The following is a 24,493-nucleotide window of genomic DNA, read 5'->3' on the forward strand; positions in this document are numbered from 1 at the left end:
CAGCTAATTTTTGTATTTTTAGTAGAGACAGGGTTTCACCATGTTGGCCAGGATGGTCTCGATCTCTTGACCTCGTGATCTACCTGCCTCAGCCTTGCAAAGTGCTGGGATTACAGGCGTGAGCCACCACGCCTGGCCAAATAGGATAATTTTAAATCACAATACTTCTCTGGATTTTTATCTTCATCTATTAAATAGGAGTTTTAGACTAGGTAATCTCTAAATTCCCTTCCTGTTCTAAAATTCCATAATTCAAGGATATAAAGAAAAAAAGAATGAAATGAATAAGAGAGTATTTTAAAAATGTTTTAGGCTGGGCACGATGGCTCACGCCTGTAAATCCCAATGCTTTGGGAGGCCGAGGCCGGAGGACTGCTTGAGCCCAGGAGTTTTAGACCAGCCCGGGCAACATAGAAAGACACCGTCTCTACAAAAAATTTAAAAATTAGCCAGGTGTGGTTGTGTGTGTCTGTAGTCCCCACCTACTTGGGAGGCTGAAGCGGGAGTATTGCTTGAGCCAGGGAGGTCGAGGCTGCCGTGAGCCATGATTGTGTCACTGATCTCCAGCCTGGGTGACAGAGTGAGACACTGTCTCAAAAAAAAGTTTCAGATAAATGGAAAAGAAAGAAGTGAGCAGACATTGGAGAAGGGGAAAAAAAAGCCTAATGGTGTGGTGTCAAAACAAAATCACAGCCTACCTCATACTATCTTATAATGCGGTCCTGCAGTAAAACATCTACCAGCTGGGTGCGGTGGCTCACGCCTGTAATCCCAAAACTTTGGGAGGCCAAGGCGGGTGGATCACGAGGTTGGGAGATCAAGACTATCATGGCCAACATGGTGAAACCCCGTCTCTACTAAAAATACAAAAAATTAGTTGGGCGTGGTGGTGCGCATCTGTAGTCCCAGCTACTCAGGAGGCTAAGGCAGGAGAATCGCTTGAACCCAGGAGGCGGAGGTTGCAGTGAGCCGAGATTGTGCCACTGCATTCCAGCCTGGGCAACAGAGCGAGACTCCATCTCAAAAAAAAAAATCTACCAAAAGTTTACTGTAGAGTCAGCAAAATAAACTGCTACAATAGAAAACTAGAGGACATCATGCAGGCTCAGTAAGATAGTGGTCACTTCCATTACAGGAGCAGCAGGGCATGGGAGGTGTTGAAAAATGTTTTCAAGGAGGAAACTGAATACAAGTGTTCCCCTGGTTGGGCACTGATAAAGGAGGAAGAGACTGGAAGCTTCAGGAGGACCTTTCTGTTTCTGCGGTATCCCCCGCACTTCCTCTCACCTACAACACTATAGATTGTCACACGGCAGGCACACAGTAAATATTTGAGTAATTAATTAATTTGTTAATTACTTAATGCATGCACCATGATGTAAATCCTTGAACAAAGCAGGCTTCCAATAACAATGCCATGATGATAAATTTTAAAAATTTCACTGAAAAGTATTACTCAGCTGGACACAGTGGCTCACATCTGTAATCCCAGCCCTTTGGTAGGCTGAGACAGGAGGATTGCTTACGGCCAGGAGTTCAAGACCAGCTTGGGCAATATAGTGAGATCCTGTCTTCACAAAAAAATATTTTTTTTAATTAGTTTGGGAGGCTGAGGCAGGAGGATCGCTTGAATCTAAGAGTTCGAGGCTGAAGTGAGCTATGACTGCACCACTGCAGTCCAGCCTGAGTGACAGAGTGAGACCCTGTTTCAAAAAAAGCCAACAAAAAAATTACTGTTACAACTTCATATTATATTAATAGTTTTGATTGTGTACCTATGTGAGAAATTTGTATCATTTTTATTAAGAGTGAATTCTTGAATAACTGACAGTGAAAGAAGAAAGTTAGAGAAGCATTCCAAAGGGCCAGAGACATAATATATCCTGGGAAACAGGATTATCCTAGAGCTAGGGCATAAGTGATAGAAGAAAAAATAAGGCTATGGAGGCTGGTAGAGGTGGGGTTATAGTCTTATAAAAAATGTGGTACTGGCTGGGCGCAGTGGCTCACGCCTGTAATCCCAGCACTTTGCAGGCCGAAGCGGGCGGATCACGAGGTCAGAAGATCGAGACCATCCTGGCTAACACGGTGAAACCCTCTCTCTACTAAAAATACAAAAAATTAGCCGGGCGTGGTGGCGGGCGCCTGTAGTCCCAGCTACTCGGGAGGCTGAGGCAGGAGAATGGCATGAACCCGGGAGGAGGGGCTTGCAGTGAGCCGAGACTGCACCACTGCACTCCAGCCTGGGCAACAGAGCGAGACTCTGTCTCAAAAAAAAAAAAAAAAAGTGGTCCTATAGGCCAGAGATTACCAACTTTTTTTTTTTTTGAGACAGAGTGTCGCTCTTGTTGCCCAGGCTGGAGTGCAGTGGTGCGATCTCGGCTCACGGCAACCTCCGCCTCCCAGGTTCAAGCAATTCTCCTGCCTCAGCCTCCCAAGTAGCTGGGATTACAGGCATGCACCACCATGCCTGGCTAATTTTTTTTTTGTTTTTCTTTTCCGAGACGGAGTCTCGCTCTGTCGCCCAGGCTGGAGTGCAGTGGCGCGATCTCGGCTCACTACAAGCTCTGCCTCCCAGTTCACGCCATTCTCCTGCCTCAGCCTCCCGAGTAGCTGGGACTACAGGCGCCCGCCACCATGCCCGGCTAATTTTTTTAAAATATTTTTAGTAGAGACCGGGTTTCACCGTGTTAGCCAGGATGGTCTTGATCTCCTGACCTCGTGATCCTCCCACCTCGGCCTCCCAAAGTGTTGGGATTACAGGCAGCAGCCACTGTGCCCAGCCGCTAATTTTGTATTTTAGTAGAGACGCGGTTTCTCCATGTTGTTAAGGCTTGTCTCGAACTCCTGACCTCAGGTGATCCGCCCACCTCGGCCTCCCAAGGTACTGGGATTACAGACACGAGTCACTGTACCCGGCCTCCAGGAACCTTTTATTTTTTTAGAGATGAGTCTTACTATGTTGCCCAGGCTGGAGTGCAGTGGCTAATCACAGTGAGGATCATAGAGCACTACAGTGTTCAACTCCTAAGCTCTGGCTATCCTTCTGCCTCGGGCTCCCAAGTAGCTGGGACTACAGGCAGTGACAATGCTCTGGGCTTAATCTTTTGATTCTACAAACTTTTATTTTTTTTGAGATGGAGTCTCGCTCTGTCTCCAGGCCGGAGTGCGGTGGCATGATCTCAGCTCACTGCAACCTCAGCCTCCTGGGTTCAAGCTATTCTCCTGCCTCAGCCTCCTGAGTAGCTGGGACTACAGGCACATGCTACCACACCCAACTAATTTTGTATTTTGAGTAGAGACGGGGTTTCACAGTGTTAGCCAGGATGGTCTTGATCTCTTGACCTTGTGAGCCACCTGCCTCGGCCTCCCAAAGTGCTGGGATTACAGGCGTGAGCCACTGCACCCAGCTCAAACTTCTCTTTTAATGTCAAAAACTGTACAGATTACCATGTGATAGTAATTATAAGTTTAGTATATATTGATTTTTTTTTTTTTGAGACGAAGTTTGCTCTTGTTGCCCAGGCTGGAGCGCAATGGCACAATCTCAGCTTACTGCAACCTCTGCCTCTCAGGTTCAAGCAATTCTCCTGCCTCAGCCTCCCGAGTAGCTGGGATTAAAGGTGCCCGCCACCACACCCGGCTAAATTTTGTATTTTAGTAGAGACGGGGTTTCACCATGTTGACCAGGCTGGTCTTGAACACTTGACCTCAGGTGGTCCACCTGCCTCAGGCCTTCCAAAGTGCTGGGATTACAGGCATGAGCCATCGCGCCTGGCCAGTATCTACTGATTTTAAAAATACATAATGAAAAAGGTTAAAGTGGATTCACTAGTAATTTTACTTAGTTTTTTTTTAGAGACAGGGTCTTGCTCTATCTCATGCTAAAGTGCAGTGGCTTGATCATGGCTCACTGCAGCCTCAAACTCCTGGGCTCAAGGGATCCTCCCAACTCAGCCTCCCAAGTAACTGGGAGTACAGGCATACACCACCACACTCCACTAATTTTTAAATTGTTTTGTAGTGATGGGGTCTTGCTATGTTGCTTAGACTGGTCTCCAACTCCCTGCCTTAAGTGCTCCTCCCAACTCGGCTTCCCAAAGTGTTGGGATTACAGGCATGAGCCACTTCGCCCTGCTATTTATTTTGAGACAGGATCTTGCCCTGTTACCCAAGCTGGAGTGCAGTAGTGTGGTCAAGGTTTACTGCAGCCTTGAACTTCTGGACTCAAGAGATCCACCAACCTCAGCCTCCCAAGTAGCTGGGACTATAGGCATGTGCTACCATACCTGGCTAATTTTTAAAATTTGTTGGTAGAGATGGGGTCTTCTTATGTTGCCCAGACCAGTCTCGAACTCCTGGCCTCAAGTGATCCTCTTGCCTTGGTGCACCAAAATGCTGCTATCACAGGCATGAGCCACCATAACCAGCTCAATGTTAAGTAAAATTTTATTCAACACAATTTCAAACTCTTTTTAAAGTAATGAGATTTCGTAGACATTAATTTTTCTGTACATGGACAAAAGTTAGTGAAAATATAGTGAACATTTATGACCTCCTACAAATTGAGAACCAGCTGTAATAGCAGCCACAGTAGCAACATTTACTGAATACTTGATAAGTGCCAGTTCTAAACACTGTACACTTATTAATTAATAAAACAACCATGTGAGATAGGCTTTATTATTATCCTCATAGATTTCAGAGTTGTTTTTTGGTTTGGGGTTGTCTCTTTGTACCTTTCTTCTCTTTTCCTTTACTAAAGATCTGAATTTTCAACTGGAGACACTGCTGTTCTGCTGTAGCACTGTATTTCCTTGCCTCCTTAATGTCTAAGATGACTCTGAGACTAAATTCAGGTCAATGAAAAATGACTAGAAATGTGTATTTGGAGAAGTCTTCTTAAAAATTGGGGGGGGGACCCTTCCTCCTTTTTTTTTTTTTTGAGATAGTCTCTCTCTGTCGCCAGGCTGGAGTGCAGTGGCTCGATCTTGGCTCACTGCAACCTCTGCCTCCTGGGTTCAAGAGATTCTCTTGCCTCAGCCTTCCGAGCAGCTGGGACTACAGGCGTGTGCCACCACGCCCAGCCAATTTTTGTATTTTTAGTACAGACAGGGTTTCACCATGCTGGCCAGGATGGTCTCCATCTCTTGACCTTGTGATCCGCCCGCCTCGGCCTCCCAAAGTGCTGGGATTACAGGCATAAGCCACCGTGCCTGGCCCTTTTTTGTTTTTTGAGACAGCATCTTGCTCTGTGGCACAGGCTGGGCAGTCCTTCTCCCTCAGTCTCCCAAACAACTTGAACTACAGGTGTGTACCACCACCCCTGCTTTTTAAATTTTTTTGTAGAGACAAGGTCTTACTATGTTGCCCAGGCTGGTCTCAAACTACTGAGCTCAAGCAATCCTCCTGCTTCGGCCTCCCAAAGTGCTGGGATTCCAAGCATGAGACACCATGCCTGGCCCTTTCTGCTTCCTGCATCAAGAATGTCATGGCTGGAAGTGAACATGAGGGCAATACTGTAGGGATGATTGAGCAGTGAACTCAAAGGAGCCTGTCGTGTCAGTCCTGCATGGCCTGCTTCTGGATTTATGTGTGAGAGAAGAAAATCCTATCTTGTTTATTTTTATTTATTTATTTTCCTGTTACATGGCACCAAACTTAATCCTAACTGATTTGCCATTTTGGAAACGAGAAAACTAAGGTTAAGTACCTTGCCTGATGTTACAAAATTAGTAAAAGTGAAGAGATGACTTTCAGCCTATGAATTCTTACTCCAGAGCCCACCTTACTCTTACAGTATATTGCCTCATGCTACACAACTATAGGAAATGGATTTGTCATAGGGCAATAACACGTGTGTTCTGTTGACCAGTATTGGATTGGGGGCTGGGGTATTCCCTTTATGAAGCACCCCTATTTAGCTGAGGCAATTCTGAAGGTGGCTGACTGATCACTGAGAGGTGTCTGCTGACAGCACTCCCAGCAGCTGGGGGAATATGTCATTCATTCCTGAAGACAGGGATCTGGGTGGCACACCACAGCATCCATTACCCATGCATGACATCATACTCCCTTCCTGTGCCTGTGGCTGAACTATAAATCGACTATAGTTTGCTTTATCAATAAGTCTGGATATATTTTCCTAATCTTTTTTAAATGCACCAATCCAGGCATTGTTTGTTTGTTTGCTTGTTTCTGAGACGGAGTCTTGCTCTGTCGCCCAGGTTGGAGTGCAGTGGCACTATCTCGGTTCACTGAAACCTCTGCCTCCCAGGTTCAAGCGATTCTCCTGCCTCAGCCTCCTGAGTAGCTGGGATAACAGGCGCCTGCCACCATGCACAGCTGATTTTTGTATTTATAGTAGAGACCGGGTTTCACCATGTTGGTAAGGCAGGTCTCAAACTCCTGACCTTGTGATCCACTCACTTCAGCCTCCCAAAGTGTTGGGATTACAGGCGTGAGCCATCACGCCCAGCCCAGGCATTGTTACTAATGGATTGCAGTTTGACCTTTCCCCTTCATTATCTAAAACCTGGTTGGTGTGGGAGTATAAAGGCCGAGCCCTTCCAACCCAGGACAACTCTGAAGGGTCACCACAGCTTCAGAGTTCTACGTGGAGTTGCCCGAAGCTTTCACTGAAACTTCCCAGCAGCCCAACTTCACCCTCTGCTCATCCTGTTTTCCTCTCTTTCTTTCCCTTCCCTTCTGCAGGTGGTGATCCCAAGAACACTCCCTAAAAAAACTTCCTATTACTAATCTCCATCTCATAGTCTGTTTTCTGGATAACCCAACCCACGACACCATGGCTTTATTCACACATTAACTGTTCCTAATTGGAAGGAAAGTACTTAATACATCTCAAGAAAAAGAAAACTCAGTTGTAATTAACATTATTTATTTTGGTCTACCCAATACACTGTTTCATAGTAACATACTGCCCACTGGCCAGAGAGGAGCGTCCTATGCTGGGCCAATCATAAAATTTTACCTCCCTGAACACAGTAATGGGTACAAGGGGTGGGCACATGACCAGGCTTGGACAATCAAAATCGTTCCCTGAGGATTTTTGTACTGAAAGCTAGAAGACAAACCTCCCTTTCTTCTCAGATCAGAGAAATGTTAAGATATTACTCTATGGATGCTGGGGCCATATTTGCTGCCTACAAGGAAAAGGACCATCTGAAGTAGTGAATAAAGCCAAGCAGAGGGGAGAAACAGAAAGGGTTAGAGGTCCTGGAAGCATCAAATCTACTGTAGGTACTCCAGTTCCTACTGCTACACCAATAGTAGTACTGCGAACTATCCTAGTATCCTTCTAATAATTTTTTTCTTTTTCTTTTTTGAGAGGGAGTCTCGCTGTCACTCAGGGTGGAGTGCAGTGGTGCGATCTTGGCTCACTGCAACCTCTACCTCCTGGGTTCAAGCAATTCTCCTGCCTCAGCCTCCCGAGTAGCTGGGATTACAGACGCACGCCACCACACCTGGCTAATTTTTGTATTTTTAATAGAGATGGCATTTCACCATGTTGGCCAGGCTGGTCTCAAGCTCCTGACCTCGTGATCCGCCTGCCTTAGCCTCCCAAAGTGCTGGGAATACAGACATGAGCCACCGCACCCGGCCGTAATTTTTTTTCTTAAGCTAGTTTTAAGTTAGGTTTTTTCATTAGCAATAGAAGGAATCTTGCCTACATATCTGTGTATTTCTTATTTCTATGAGCTGCCACCTTCTCTAACCTAGTCCTACCAAATGTCCAAAATATTGAGGAATAAACTATAAAATAATCCACTTTTCTGCCCAAGTCCAGCATGTCAAACTTTTTATGGGTCAAAATATACCGAAGACAATATATGTGAAATTGTGTTGTGGGCTTAAGAAAGGGGGTCAGAAGGATTATGTAAGAGAAATAAATGACATAATTTTTGCCTTTATTTATTTTTGAGACGGAGTCTCGCTTTGTCACCAGGCTGGAGTGCAGTGGTGCGGTCTCGGCTCACTGCAACCTCCACCTCCTGGGTTCAAGTGATTCTCCTGCTTCAGCCTCCTGAGTAGCTGGGACTACAGGTGCATGCCCCTATGCCTAGCTAATTTTTGAATTTTTAGTAAATATGGGGTTTCACCATGTTGGCCAGGATGGTCTCAATCTCTTGACCTCGTGATCCGCCCACCTCGGCCTCCCAAAGTGCTGGGATTACAGGCGTGAGCCACTGCGCCCGGCCAATTTTTGCCTTTAAAGATGACTTCATCCAAACACAAAATTCCTACACCTGCTACCCTATAACAGATGCTTATCCCCAAACTAAATCTGTATAATTATTTAATTAATGTATTTATTCTTGAGACAGGGTCTCACTCCATCACCCAGGCTGGAGTGCACTGGTGCGATCACAGCTCACCACAACCTCCACCTCCCAGACTCAAATGATCCTCCCACCTCATCCTCCTGAGTAGCTGGGACAACTGGCCTCCCAATTAAACCTTAAAACATTATATGTTGGCCAGGTGCGGTGGTTCATGCCTATAATCCCAGCACTTTGGGAGGCCGAGGCAGATGGATCATGAGGTCAGGAGTTCGAGACCAACCTGGCTAGCATGGTGAAACCCCCATCTCTACTAAAAAAAAAAACAAAAAAAATAAAAAATTAGCCGGGCATGGTGGCATGTGCCTGTAATCCCAGCTACCTGGGAGGCTGAGGCAGGAAAACTGCTTGAACCCAGGAGGCGGAGGTTGCAGTGAGGTGAGATCACGCCACTGCACTCCAGCCTGGGTGAGAGTGAGACTCTGTCTCCCCCCCCCACAAAAAAAAAGAGAGGAAAAAAAACCCATTATTTGTCTATGATTGGCCAGGCATGGTGGCTCATGCCTTAATCCCAGCACTTTGGGAGGCCCAGGCAGCAGGATCACCTGAACTCAGGAGTTCAAAAGCAGCCTGGGCAACATGGCAAAACCCTGTCTGTACAAAAAATACAAAAATTAGCTGGGCGTGGTGGCAGGCACCTGTAGTCCTAGCTACTTCTGGGATCGAGGCAGGAGGATCACTTGAGCTGGGGAGATCAAGACTGTAGTGAGCTGAGATCCGAGATTGAGCCACTGCACTCCAGCCTGGGTGACAGAGCAAGACCCCATCTTTTAAAAAACAAAATAAAACAAACAAACCACAAGAAACATTATTTATCTATAATTACACTGCCTTTACAGTTGTATGATATTTATGTCTATACTGGATAACAGATCCTAAAAGACAAGAATGGACTTTTTAAAAATAATTTTTTAGCAGCTTTAGATCTACAGAAAAATTGTGGAAATAGTAGACTTCCCATATATCCCACACCGTTTCCCCTGCATTAGTATGGTGCATTTGTCACAATTAATGAATCAGTACTGATATATTATTAACTAACATCCATACTTTATTCAGATTTCCTTAGTTTTTACCTAATGTCCTTTTCGTGTTCCAGGATCCCATCCAGGATACAATACATTTAATCATCACGTCTCCTTAAGCTTCTTTTGGCCATGAAAGATTTTCCAATTTTCCTTGTTTTTGATGACCTTGACAAGTTTGAGGAATACTGGTCAAGTATTTTTTAGAATGTCCTTCAACTGAGATTTGTCTGATGTTTTTCTCATGAGTAGACTAGGGTTATGAGTCTTTGTGAAGAAGACCACACAGAGTGCTACAATCATCATATTGTATCACCAATACATACTATCAACAGGACATCACTGTTGATGTTAACTTTGATTACCTGGTTTAAGGAATTGACTTTTACCTTAATTTGTTTAATGCCTAACTCAGAACTACATATGGGAGGGCACTTAAACACTGTCTTAATATTTGGTTTCTATTCAGTAGGAGGAACAGCTTGATGAGACAACCATCAAAATGGAAAAAAAAAATCCTCTGGGGAAGAGTGGAAAGAGGATTGGTCATCTCTGCCATTTACTACATAAATGACTTTCGGCAAGTTACCTCTGCACCTGTAAAATGGAATAATGGTACCCAATAGTTCTATTAAACATCTGTTGAGAAAATGTATGTGTATGTGTTTTGTACAATATTTATACTTTTAGATTTGCCTATGTAAAAATGAAAACACTTGTGGGAACAGTAAATCTTAAGTAGTTAACATCACTGTATAGAATAATTTTCTTTTCAGACGGAGTCTCACTCTGTTGCCCAAGATGGGGTGCAATGGCATGATCTTGGCTCACTGCAACCTCTGCCTCACCGATTCAAGTGATTCTCCTGCCTCAGCCTCCCGAGTAGCTGGGGCCACAGGCGTGAGCCACCGCGCCCGGCCTAGAATAATTTTCTATTGCTCGTTGAGCAGAGCAAGGCCAATATGAGTTGAGGAAAGCAGAGATGGAAAGGCTCATTATAGTTAATGATTTCCCATTTTTGCTTTGCTTCCTCTTGCCAAAGTCTGCTTGTCATCTGAGAGTGGAGAGGATTTCTTAGATCTTATGAAGCCAGAGCTCACTTCTGATGTGAACCAAGTATTAATAATTTTGGTGGTGTTTTTCTGTACTGCATCTGAGAGAGTAATCATTGTTCTTTGAAGATGCAATAATTCTTCTACGCTACTACGGGACTTAGGGAAATAATTTTTGAGGATAGGAAGCACAGAATAATTATTCAAAGATGACAAGTCTTCCTGCCTCAAAATCATATCACTCTGATTTGAATAAAAAATACCAAGGTTTTTCCGTTCTTGAGGTTTTATACTCATGGAAGTTCTTCAACCTGAGGTCTAAAAAATAAGGCAACCCCATCCTCTCCTTAAAGAGGTTAGAGCCAGTACCTTTTTATTTTTCTATGCACGGACAAAAGAATTATGCAGAAAAAACAAAAGAGGCGGGTTTTTTTTGTTGTTGTTGTTGCAGTACTGAAATTCACACTTAACATACAAACAGCATGCTATATGCAGACAGCAATGGTGTTTAGAGTCCAATGATCTGGATTCAAGCCTATTTAAAACCAAACAAGAGAAAGTTCCCAAACATCTATGTGTCTTGGATTCTTCATCTGTAAAACTGCGTTGTTGAGAAGATAATATGAGACTAGGCGCGCAAAACAATTTGGTAGAGCTATTATTTCTAACCCAAAATATGTTCGCTGTCAGTAACAGTGCATTAGTTACGATTCATCGAGGGCAGCTTCTGGACTTTCTGTTTGGAAGTCCAGCTGAGGCAAAAGCAGCAGTGCGCTTAAAAACTGGAGCTCGCCACATTCTGAAATTCTTTCGGTTCGTGAAAGCAGTAACCTTGGAAACAAGACTGGCACCACCCCTTTCAGTTCTAAAGCTTGGTTTCTCCCGCTTTTCTCCATTATGTTTAGGGCATCGCTATCTTATGGTCTTTTTGTTTTTTTCTTTCCACATCATTAGCACAAAAGAGAAATTCCCCTTCTACAGAAGCAAGTACAAAACCTTTCTAGTCGCCCCTTTTTGGCTGCAGCTCATCTACTATTTTTTTCTATTCCGCGATCGGAGCCCCAGACGTCCTCAAAGACAAAAATATTTTCGCGAGGGCCAGTGTAGGGCAGGAACTCCCTAGGCCTTGAATCAAGGGAATCCAGTAGGTAACAACAGAAAGGACTCCGACCCAGGTACCTGAGACATCTGAGACCGCCAAAATTAACACAACACCCTGCACGACACAGAAAACTCTGGGCGGGGAGAGAGAGAGAGCAAGCGAGAGAGAGAGAGTGAGAGTGAGAGTGAGAGCGAGAGAGCGAGCGAGCGAGCGAGAGAGAACTGGGAGACAGAGAGAAAAGGAGACGAGAGAAAGCAACGTTCTCGCGACAAGAGGGGTGTAGACGGAAACTCGGAAATGGTCCCCTAGACTACCCGGCCCCAGCCAGTGGGTGGGGCCAGGGTAAATCCGCCCCCTTCCGGTTTTTTTCCTCGCCTCCCAACAGTGAGGTGTTGGGTTCGGGGGACGCTGGCAGCTGGGTTCTCTCGGTTCCCTTGGGCAGGTGCAGGGTCGGGTTCAAAGCCTCCGGAACGCGTTTTGGCCTGATTTGAGGAGGGGGGCGGGGAGGGACCTGCGGCTTGCGGCCCCGCCCCCTTCTCCGGCTCGCCGCCGACCGATAAGCCCGCCTCCTCCCTTGGCCGGCCCTGGGGCCGTGTCCCCCGGGCAACTCCAGCCAAGGCCTGGGCTTCTGCCTGCAGGTGTCTGCGGCGAGGCCGCTAGGGTACAGCCCGATTTGGCCCCATGGTAGGTTTCGGGGCCAACCGGCGGGCTGGCCGCCTGCCCTCTCTAGTGCTGGTGGTGCTGCTGGTGGTGATCGTCGTCCTCGCCTTCAACTACTGGAGCATCTCCTCCCGCCACGTCCTGCTTCAGGAGGAGGTGGCCGAGCTGCAGGGCCAGGTCCAGCGCACCGAAGTGGCCCGCGGGCGGCTGGAAAAGCGCAATTCGGACCTCTTGCTGTTGGTGGACACGCACAAGAAACAGATCGACCAGAAGGAGGCCGACTACGGCCGCCTCAGCAGCCGGCTGCAGGCCAGAGAGGGCCTCGGGAAGAGATGCGAGGATGACAAGGTAAGGACGACCCCTTTCTCTTCAACCCCTATGGTTTCTTTTCTCTCCGGGGTCTGGGGCGGGATGTTAATCCGCTAGCTGTTGTCTTATCCCTTCCAGTATTGCAGTCCTGAAGGCTCCTTTCACCCCCAACAACCCTGTTTCTGTCAGACTTTTCCCGGTTTATCAGTGCCACGTTCTCTGGTCCCTGCCAGACAAAAATGACTGTAAATTCTGGTTCTCAAGAGTGGACTGTGTGCAGATGCTGCCTATTCTCTAAGCTCAGCTAGTGAGCTGGCGGTAGTAATCATCTGGCCTATGTGGCCCCCTTGCCTTCAAAGACACACAAATCTGGCGACTGCCAGGTTTGGTGTGGTTATTGTCTCATTTTTATTCCGTGCACACTGATCAATATTAATTTCGTTATTTAAAGAACGAAGCCGCCTCTGACTCCTCTAATTATGGTAGTCACCATATATTTTTTAAGCTGTGTGACTTTTAAAATCTCTATAGGGTGATGTATTGAATAAATAGTCAGCTGTGACTGCCTTTTTGTGATCAAAATGTTATGATAGATGGGCCCTCAAGCTATATGTGAGACACACTTGTGTCTTGGACATAGTTGATCCATCATTATCTACTCAATTTGAATTGTTAATGAAATTAGCCAAAAGATTAGAATCTGAAAATAAATTTTAAGCAATGGAATGTCATGTCAGTGTCTTCATTGAAAGAAAATAGAATGAAATTTTGTATAGCTAAGTTGCTATTAGGGTTGGTGTTTTATGCAGATGGAAAACTATACAAAGTTTTAAATATGAAAAGTTTAAAATTGAACTGTAATCATACTTGCTACTAAATAATTCTTGTTTTCATTAGCTCATTGGTAACTATATTAATAGTTTATGACTTAGCAACTTCTGTAGGTATAGTAGAGTTATGAAAATTTCTGGGCAGGATAGTAGATGCCTTTCTATACACTTCTTTGGTAATCTTCACATTTTTGTGTGTAAATACCCATTATAATTACAAGTTTTACTTTGCATATCAAAATCATTTAAGGGTAAGTCATTATAAATTAAACTCTCTGTGAGCTTCTAACTTTCCTGTTGACAGCCTCTACTTTGCTTTCTTATTTCATGAAGATTAAGGCCCTCAGCTAAGTGCTTCCCTATAACCCCCTCCTCTTCACCATAACATAGACGTGCTCTGATAGGGTCAAGGAATCAGTAAATTTATATGTGCGCTGCATGCTTGACTCTAAAGACTGAAAAACTCTTGGGCAGAGTAGGTAGAAATCCATGAAAGTTTGGAGTATTAAAGTAGTCTTCCTACTTGGAATGGTTAAGCATTACAATTCACATTCTTCTCTCTGGTCTCAAAGGAGAGTCTCTTGTTGTAATTAATACTCTTGATTCCATTCTTTCATCCATTGGACTTTTTTTTGTTCGTTTTTTTTTTTTTTTTTGAGACGGAGTTTTGTTCTTGTTGCCCAGGCAGGAGTGCAATGGCGTGATCTCAGCTCACTGCAACCTCCGCCTCCCGGGTTCAAGCGATTCTCTTGCCTCAGCCTCCTGAGTAGCTGGGATTACAGGCATGCGCCACCACGCCTGGCTAATTTTGTATTTTTAGTAGAGAAGGGGTTTCTCCATGTTGGTCAGGCTGGTCTTGAACTCCCAACCTCAGGTGATCTGCCTGCCTCAGCCTCCCAAAGTGCTGGGATTACAGGCGTGAGCCACCATGCCCGGCCTCTTTTTTTTTTTTTTTTTTTTTTTTTTTTTTAAGAGACAGGGTCTCACTGTGTTGCCCAGGCTGGAGTGCAGTAGCTGTTCACAGGCATGATGCACTATAGCATTGAGCCCCTGAGCTCAAGTGATCCTCCTGCTTCAGCCTCTGAGTAGCTGGGACTGCAGGTGTGCACCACCTTGCCCAGCTCTACTGAACTGTCAGTCTCTTTCAGTTTGTTTCACTTTTTACCTTCAACAGTATGTGGGTGTCCCCTGTTCTCAGTAAAGAAAAAAAAATCTATGTATTCCTTTCTCCCAACCAACCCATTTGTTTTTTCACTTTCATTGCTAAAGTCAAATTATTGATGGTCTACAAATGTTCCATCTACCTATTTTTTCATAACCATCCTAATCTTAAAATGTCTGCCATCTTTCTTTCCTCCCCTTTTCTGAAACTATTCTCTTGAAGGTCACAAATGGCAGTCTTCCTAGTCAAAACCAAAGAATATTTTTATTCTTTCTGTATTTGACCTCCCAGTAGTTTGATCCTGTTGATTGTCTCTAGCTATTTGGAAACTATTTCCTTTCTTGCTTCTGTAATACTGGACTCTCCAGTCTTATCTTCACTATATTCTTTGCTGGATTTATTTTTTCTTTCCAATCACCTAATAAGGGACTCTATTCTTGAGCATTTGCTCTCCCCTAAGAGCAGTATTCCCCAAAGTAGTGTTAAACAGAATACTCTTCTTGTAATATTTCTTAGGTGGTGAGGAGAAAAAAAAGAAAACCTCTTTTGGAGGGAAATGTTAGTGTATCCTCCTCTTGGAATTCATAATGCCTGCTAGAATATAAAAGCTCTGAGAAATTCATTAATAAAGAAGCCTATTCAGTTTTGTTTAACTCAGTCTTGTTTAGTTTATTTGATCACAGGTTACTATTTTCATGGCCTACTTATTATGGTACAGAATAATATAGCAAAGCCCACTAGTTTGGGAAATATTGCCCTGGGTATCTTAACTACTTTCGAGTGTTTGGCTAATATTTTATGCAGCTGGCTCACAAGACTGTATCTCTTATTGAATGTCAGTTCTGTGTGTGTATATGTGTATACATATATATATATATATTTTTTTTTTTTTTAAGACGGAGTCTCGCTCTGTCAACCAGGCTGGAGTGCAGTGGCGTGATCTCGGCTCACTGCAAGCTCCACCTCCTGGGTTCACGCCATTCTCTGCTTCAGCTTCCTGAGTAGCTGGGACTACAGGCGCCCACCTCCATGCCCGGCTAATTTTTTGTATATTCAGTAGAGACGGGGTTTCACCGTGTTAGCCAGGATGGTCTCGATCTCCTGACCTCGTGATCCACCGGCCTTGGCCTCCCAAAGTGCTGAGATTACAGGCGTGAGCCACCACGCCTGGCTAGTTCTGTATATTTTTAAAAGTTTTTTCTTTTTTTAGTTTTGTAGAGATAGGGTGTCGCTGTGTTGCCCAGGCTGCTCTCAAACTCCTGGCTCCAAGTGATCTTCTTGCCTTGGGCTCACAAAGTGCTAGGATTCTAGGTGTGTGCCACAGCACTTGGTGTGCCACTTCTGTATTTTGAGCTGGCTATAACAACTTTCTTGGGCTGCTTGTGAGTGTCTGTTCTTGGGGTTAATGAGGACTCTCTGAGCTGCTTAGTAGAAAGGGTAGTCTTGGTCTCTGTCTTTTAAACTTAACAGTTTTTCAGGGTTTTTTATTGTTGTTATTGTTTGTTTGTTTTGAGACAGGGTCTTGTTCTGTCACCCAGGCTGGAGAGCAGTGGTGCGATCATAGCTTACTACAGCCTCAAACTCCTGGGCTCAAGCGATCCTCCCACCTCGGCCTCCCAAGTAGGTGGGACTATAGGTGCATGCCACCATGCTGGTCTAATTTTTTATTTTTTGGTAGAGATGAGGGTCTCATTGTCTTGTCCAGGCTGGTCTCCAATTCCTGGCCTCAAGTGATCCTCCTGCCTTGGCCTTCTAAAGTGCTGGGATTACAGGTGTGAGCCACCATATCTGGTCACTTAACAGTTTTAGATCTGGAAAATTGTGGCAAAGATAGTACAGGGAGTTTCTACATACCCTACACCCAGTCTTCCCTATTATTAACATCTTATGTAAGTATGATGCATTTGTCACAATTAATGAACCAGTATTGATATCTTATTTTGAAAGTCCATACTTTATTCAGATTTCTTCAGTTTTCTCCTGCTGTCCTTTTTTAATTCCAGGGTCTCATCCAGAGTACTACGTTACATTTAGACATTATGTCTCCTGAAGCTTCTTTTCAGTCTTTCCTTGTTTTTTAGACCTTTTCTTGTTTTTGATAATCTTGACAATTTTAAGGATTACTGATGAGGTGTTTTATAGAATGTCCCTCAATTGGGAATTGTCTGAGTCTTTTCTCAGGATTAGACTTGGGTTGTGGGTTTTGGGACAAAGACCACAGAAGTAAAGTACCAATCTCAACACATCATATCATGGGTACGTTTTTCAAAATGATTTATCACTACTTATGTTAACCTCTATCACCTGGCGTGAGATAGTGCTTGTCAGGTTTCTCCACTATAAGGTACTCTTAAAAAAAAATCTGTTTCCATACTGTACACTTTGGAAGAAAGTATGTTCACCCTCACTTAATGAGTGGGTAGTTATGTTTTTCCTCCTTAAGGGCAGAGTATCAACATAAACTATATGGAATTCTTCTGCAAAGGATATTTGTCTCTTCTCCCTCATTTATTAACTTAATAATTTACTTGTATCAGTATGGATTCATGGATATTTATTTTATACTTTGGCTTATAATCCAATATTAGTTTATTTTTTTGTTGCTCAAATTGTTCTGGCTCTGGCCATTGGAGAGCTCCTTCATTAACTCCTGTATCCCCTTTTTACTTTTATAGTGCCAGAAAGTACAGAGAATTTCCACATACCCTACACCCAGTTTCATTGTGACATACCCCTTTCTTACTTTTTGGTACTTTTAGATGCTCTAGGCCTCTCTATATGTTTCCTACTCCAGTCCTAGAGTCAGCCATTTCTCCAAGGAGCCCTGGTTCCTTTTACTGGAGAATGGCGTTAGAAACCAAGATCTGCAGCTGGGCACGGTGGCTCATGCCTGTAGTCCCAACACTTTGGGAGGCTGAGGCTAGTGGATCTCTTGAGGTCAAGAGTTCAAGACCACCCTGACTAACATGGTGAAACCCTGTCTCTACTTAAAAATACAAAACTTGGGCCAGACGCGGTGGCTCATGCCTGTAATCCCAGCACTTTGGGAGGCCAGGGCAGGCAGATCACAAGGTCAGGAGTTCGAGACCAGCCTGGCCAGCATGGTGAAACTCCGTCTCTACTAAAAATACAAAAAATTAGCCAGTTATGGTGGCGCACACCTGTAGTCCCAGCTACTCAGGAGGCTGAGGCAGGAGAATTGCTTGAACCTGGCAGGCAGAGGTTGCAGTGAGCTGAGATCACGCCATTGCACTCCAGCCTGGAGGACAGCGAGACTCCATCTCAAAAAAAAAAAAAAAAAAAAACACCACCACCACAAAAAAACAACAATTAACTGGGCATGGTGGGAGATGCCTGTAATCCCAGCTACTTGGGAGGCGGAGGTGGAGAACTGGGAGGCAGAGGTTGCAGTGAGCCAAGATCGTGCCGCTGCACTCCAGCCTGGGCAACAGAGTAAGACTCTCTGTCTCAGAAAAAAAAAAAAGAAACCAAGGTCTGCATGGCAGATATGCTCATTGCTACTATAAGGTTATCTTTGGAAATCAAGGAATCCTTTCTCCAGAGGAATCAGAAAGGTGATATTTGGTTTCTTTAACATCATTATGCCATTCTGTCACTTCCAGTCTGTTACCTGCGTTACTAAACATATAAATTCCTTTTTTTTTTTTTCCTGAGATGGAGCCTCACTCTGTCACCCAGGCTGGAGTGCAGTGGCGCAGTCTCAGCTCACTGCAGCCTCCACCCCCCGGGCTGAAGCGATTCTCCTGCCTCATCCTCCTGAGTAGCTGAGACTACAGGCACGTGCCACCACGCCTGGCTAATTTTTGATTTTTTAGTAGAGACGGGGTTTCACCATGTTGGCCAGGCTGGTCTTTAACTCCTGACCTCAAGTGATCTGCCTACCTTGGCCTCCCAAAGTGCTGGGATTACAGGCATGACCCACCACATCCGGCCTTGAACATAGAAATTCTTTAAGGGAGCTTTAAGTTGCTTCTGTCTTGTCCAAAGAAGTGAGAAACAACCCCCACTTCTCTGAGATTCCCTCAAACTTTTCTGATTTTTTAAACTTCCCTCTAAAGGGTTTCAGCCTGGAGGGGTGTATTAGTTTGCTAGGGCTGCCTGCCATAACAAAATGCCACAGACTAGGTGGCTTAAACAGCAGAAATTTATTTTCTCACATTTTTGAAGGTTGGAAGTCTAAGACCAAGGTGCCAGCAGGGTTGTTTTTCTCTGAGGCTTCTCTCCTTGGCTTGCAGATGGCAACCTTCTTGCTGCTTTATTGTGACAGAATAGTCCCTCTGTATGCACACATCCTTGGTGTCTTTTCCTCTTCTTAAAAGGATACGAGTCATATTGGATTAGACCCACTGTAACTTAAGCACTTTAAAGACCTTGTCTCCAAATACAGTTACATTCTGAGATCCTGGAGGCTGGGACTTCAACATGTGAATCTGGGGGAAACACAGTTCATCTTAGAACAAGGGAGATCCATCACACATACACACATACACACACACGCACACACACACACACACCCTTTTATTTCCTCTTTCTATCAGAAAAGTCCTTATTTCTCTTTCCTCAGTACAGGGCATGTCTCTTAACTTGGATTATTATTCTCTCTCTCTTTTTCTTTTAAAGAGATGGGGTCTCACTACATTGCCCAGGCTAGAATGCAGTAGCTATTCATAGGTGTGATCATAGCACACCACAGCCAGGAACTCCTGGGCTCAAGCGAAGGTCCTCCTGTTTAAGACTTCTGAGTAGCTGAAACTACAGGTGTGCACTACTGTGCTTGGCTCCTGAACTTGGATTCTTGCAAACTGTAGCTCATACTAAAGCTATGTGGTCCAGCTGGGGCAAGTCAAGCTCTTGATAAATAAAAGGAGCTGTTAGAATGTAGAAAAAGTCCTCAAAATTGTCATTTTATTACACACACACACACACACACACACACACACACACACACACACACACACACACACACCAGTTTTGAGGTTTGAAGCTGAATAGTAAATGACCTTTTTCTCCTTTAACAACCATAATTTTCCTTGAGGCAGCGTATGCCTTTAGTTGAATGGGGAAAAGGTCATGTGTCAGAAAGGAGGATGAGAAGTGTATTACAAAAAATTGTTTTTTGGGGGAATATTTTGGAATATAATAGTAATCTCGCTTATTCTTGAGAGGTTTGAGTAAATTGGTTAAAATTCTTAAAACAGTGCCTACTACATTGTTATTCTACAGCTACTTCCTTATTTCTTTTTTGCCTTTTTTCCAGGATGGGACTCTGTCTGTGTTCCTGCCCAAGATGTGGTCCCAGCCCTAGCCTACCTGCCTCACCCTTTGCTCCTGAATGTCTGACTTTTTTTGTTGTTTGTTTGTTTTCAGTTTCCTGGTTCATTTCCAGTTAGGCTTAATTGGCTCCTCCCATAGGTGTCTTAGCTGACTCCCTAGAGCTTACCTGTTCTTCTGTAATTTGAGTATCAACCTTCCACAGTTCTAATATGCTGCACATGATAATTCCTGCCTTTGCCTCACCAGCCATAATCTGGCCAACTTTTAACTGTAATTTCTACCTCAAATTATTCATAAATCAATCAAAACTGATAATTCTTCCAAACGATATACCTTTCCTACCTTCTTGGTCCCTATAAATGAAGCCCATGCAACCATTATTTAAGACTGAGGTTAGAAATTTGATGTTGTCTTTGATTCCTTCAGTATATCATATTGAGTGTTTCAACATGCAGAGGAGTTACTTGATCGAATTAAAAAAAAGTCATTCTGACTGCAGAATAGAGAACTTGGTAGATCCCTAACTAGTCCCCTTTCCTTGGTCTCCATTTCTTTTAGTCAGTTCTCCTGTGAAGCCAGCCTGAACTTCCTCAAACCTTATTTTCAGAGTGGCTGTATTACTCACTGACTACGTCAGGTTAGAATTCTGCTGTCTCATCTTTAAGGTCTTCCATAGAGTGGCTCTAGCTACCTTTGTCTCCCACTATCTCCTGACCCAAATTGTATTTCAGGCTGATTGTTTTGCTTACTTTTGCCTTCCCACCTGCCTTTCTGTATCATGTTAATTCCTGTTTCTGTGCCTTTGTTCCTGCTGTTTGACTCTTAGCTTCTTGCCTCTTTTCTGTATATTTATTATACCAATCTGTTTTTTTTTTTTTTTAATTGAGACAGAGTCTCACTCTGTTGCCCAGGCTAGAGTGCAGTGGCGTGATCTTGGCTCACTGCAAGCTCCGCCTCCCTGGTTCACACCATTCTCCTGCCTCAGCCTCCTGAGTAGCTGGGACTACAGGCACCCGCCACCACGCCCAGCTAATTTTTTTGTATTTTGAGTAGAGAAGGGGTTTCACCATGTTAGTCAGGATGGTCTCCGTCTCGATCTCCTGACCTTGTGATCCACCCGCCTCGGCCTCCCAAAGTGTTGGGATTACAGGCGTGAGCCACCGCGCCTGGCATTTTTTTTTTTTTTTTTTTTTTGAGATGGAGTCTTGCTCTGTTGCCCAGGCTGCAGTACAGTGACGCAATCTTGGCTCACTGCAACCTCCGCCTCCCGGGTTTAAGCGACTCTTCTGCCTCAGCCTCCTGAGTAGCTGCGATTACAGGCATGCACCACCAGGCCTGGCTAAATTTTTTTGTATTTTTAGTAGAGATGGGGTTTCACCATGTTGGCCAAGCTGATCTCGAACTCCTGACCTTGTGAACCGCCCACCTTGACCTCCCAAAGTGCTGTGATTACAGGCATGAGCCACCACGCCCGGCCTATTCTACCAGTCTTTTATCCAGCTTCTGATCCATGTCCACTATGAAGCCCTGTGGGACTTCTGACCTGGAACATGCTTTTCCTTCTTTTTTTTTTTTTTGAGATGGAGTTTTGCTCTTGTCACCCAGGCTGGAGTGCAATGGCGCGATCTCAGCTTACTGCAACCTCTGCCTCCCAGGTTCAAGCGATTCTCTAGCCTCAGCCTCCCAAGTAGCTGGGATTATAGGCACCCACCACCATGCCTGGCTAATTTTTTTTTTTTTTTTTTTTTTGTATTTTTAGTAGAGATGGGGTTTTACCACATTGGCCAGGCTGGTCTCGAACTCCTAACCTCAGGTGATCCACCCACCTGGGCCTCCCAAAGTGCTGGGATTACAGGTGTGAGCCACTGCTCCCAGACATGCTTTCCTTCTTTATACACCATTTACATTTATTGTTTGAGCTTCATTAACTTATTTTGTTCATTTTTTACTAATAGCTTATTGTGTGTGAACTTTGTTTTCTCAACGAAATTTTAAGTTCCTTGAGGAAAGACTATGTTTTAAATTTTTTCCTGTGGGAAAAATAGTTCTTAGTGCTGTTACAAAATGTATGAGGTTGATTTGTATCCCCTAAAAGGGTATATTGAAGTCTAAATCACCTGTGAATGTTATCTTATTTTGGGAATAGGGTCTTTGCAGATGTAATCAAGTTAAAAAGAGGTCATACTGGATTAGGGTGGCCCCTATTCCATTATAACTGGTATCCTTATAAGAAAAAAAACGGAATTAGAACACCAGGTGCATGAATACACAGAGACACACAGACACATTGGGGAGACCGCATGGCAGATAAAGGCAGAGACTGGAGTTATGTTTCCACAAGCCAAGGAATGCCCAGGGCTACCAGAAGCCAGAAGCCAGGAGCCTCCCCCTAGAGCCTCCAGTGGGCACAAGGCTTTGCCAACACCTTGATTTTGGACTTCTAGCCTCCAAAACTGTCCTCTTGCACTGTGAGACAATACATTTCTGCTTTATACTATTCAGTTTGTGGCACTTCGTTACATCAGCCTAGGAAACAAATACACATAATGCATACTTAAAAGTTAATTTGATTTTTTGACTAGGTAATTTTTTTTTTTTTTTTTTTTTTTTGAGACAGAGTCTTGCTCTGTCGCCCAGGCTGGAGTGCAATGGCGCGATCTCAGCTCACTGCAACCTCCACCTCCCGAGTTCAGGTGATTCTCCTGCTTCTTCCTTCCGAGTAGCTGGGATTACAGGCATGCACCACCACACCCGGCTAAATTTCGCATTTGTGGTAGAGAAGGTGTTTCACCATATTGGCCAGGCTGGTCTTGAACTCCTGACCTCAGGTGATCCGCAAGCCTCGGCCTCCCAAATTGACTAGATAACTACTATTATATACTGTGTGGCAATATGGTTTACTGGAAAGAACAAGGGTTTTTGGAGTCAAACAGACTTGAGTTTATAATTCTACCATTATGTTACCTCTCCTTAAGCCTGTTTCTTCACTCATAAAATGAAGAGGATTCATGAAGTAAAATATTTAGAGGCCTGTCCCATACAAAGCTTGACATTTAATAATATTAGTTCGTTTCTTTCATGGGTGCATTGGTATAGCTAATCTTGAAGAAATTTGGGGCTAGGTGTAGTGGCTCATGCCTATAATCCCAGCACTTTGGGTGGCTGAGGCAGGAGGATCACTTGAGGCCAGGAGGTTGAGACTAGCCTGGGCAACATAGCAAAAAAAAAAAAAAAAAAAAAGCTGGGCATGGTGGCACATGCCCATAGTCTTAGTTGCTTGGGAGGTTTAAGCAGGAGGATCAGTTGAGCCCAGGAGTTTGAGGCTGCAGGGAGCTATGATTGTGCCACTGTACCCTAGCCTGACAACAGAGCAAGACCCTGTCTCAAAAAAAGAAAGAAAAGGAAAAAAGAAAAGAAGAGAGGACAGGAGGGGAGGGGAGGAGGAAAGAGAAGGAAGGAAGGAAGGAAAGGAGGGAAGGAAGGAGGGAAGGAGAGAAAGGAAGAAAGAGGGAGAAGGAGAGGGAAGAAAGAAAAGAAAGAAAGGAGGAAGGGAGGGAGGAAGGAAGGAAGAAATTTAGTCTTGTATTCTGTTGAAACTCAAGTATATTAATACAGTTGACAAAAATTTATTAAATATATTGGGCACTTACTGTACTATACACAAAAATGATCTTTAAAACATGTTGTCACTTTTCTTTGTCTCCCTTTCTTATTTTTGTATTTCTCTGTTTTTTCTTACTCTCCTGATAAAGGACTGAGTAATCTCAGGAGGTTCCATGAAGATCATAAAACAAGCTGCTTTTTGAAAAATGATGACTAGGATTTAGTTGTGCAGAAAAAAGGTAAAAGGACATTCAAGGAGCTCCCTTTTACTTACTCCATAGAGGAAAACAAACAGTTCTTATAGTGTGGCATGTAACATCTGTCTCCTGAAGTGATAGGGAGTACCTTTTGACTTATGACCTCATTAAACAAGAGGAACTAGTCCTTATAATTTTTGGTTGAAGACCTTAAAGTTCCCCATGTTAGCCTCTTCCTCAAAAGAGAGTTAAAGTTTCCTTGAATTCAAAGTCCAGGCTTTTCTCTAGGGACAGGCTGGGCATGCAGTAATTTCAGTTTCTCACAGTGCTTCAAGGCTCTCTTTCTTGTTCTTAATTAACTTTATCTAATTTTCTTACACTGTTTCTGGCCAGGTAGTTCCTCTTTTGAACAATGTTGCCTCAGGGCTTTTGCTCAGGTCCTTCTAATGTCTGATTCTTTCTCTTTTTCAAACTACACTTTTCCCCTGAGGATGACTTCAAAACTTACATCCACGAAGCTTTTTCTATTTAACATAAAATGATTTGCTTTCCTTTTACAATTTCAATTTTCTATATCCAATTTAAGTTCAACTTAGGGGAACATTTTTTCTCATTTGATGATTAACAAAGGCCTCTCATAGCTCACTGCAGCCTCAGACTCCTGGCCTCAAGTGATCCTCCTGCCTCAGCATCTCAAAGTGCTGGGATTACAGGCATGAGCCACCATGCCTGGCTACATTTTCACTCTTAAACTTGACTCTCTATAGCATTTTATACTGATGATCTCTCGTTTCTCTCCTTTTTGAAACTTCTTCCCTTTAGTTTTAATAACACCCATTTATCCTGGTTATCCTATCATTTTTCCCACTCAATGTTTATATATGCTGTGCTTCCATCT

The 24,493-nt window shown here is 44.0% G+C and overlaps 1 protein-coding gene across 1 annotated transcript in view; it reads left to right on the top strand.

Annotated features, from left to right (window-relative positions):
• Positions 1-11,924: 11,924 nt before the first annotated feature.
• GOLM2 (golgi membrane protein 2) overlaps positions 11,925-24,493 on the top strand; it is a gene marked incomplete at its 5' end in the record, with an annotated part of 117,949 nt that continues 105,380 nt past the window's right edge. Inside the window, 1 exon segment of the mRNA NM_001133187.1 lies at positions 11,925-12,547. Coding sequence (NP_001126659.1) covers positions 12,221-12,547 — 327 coding nt within the window.

The sequence above is a fragment of the Pongo abelii genome, chromosome 16 (genome assembly GCF_028885655.2).
Source record: "Pongo abelii isolate AG06213 chromosome 16, NHGRI_mPonAbe1-v2.0_pri, whole genome shotgun sequence".
Classification (NCBI taxonomy): Eukaryota; Metazoa; Chordata; class Mammalia; order Primates; family Hominidae; genus Pongo; species Pongo abelii.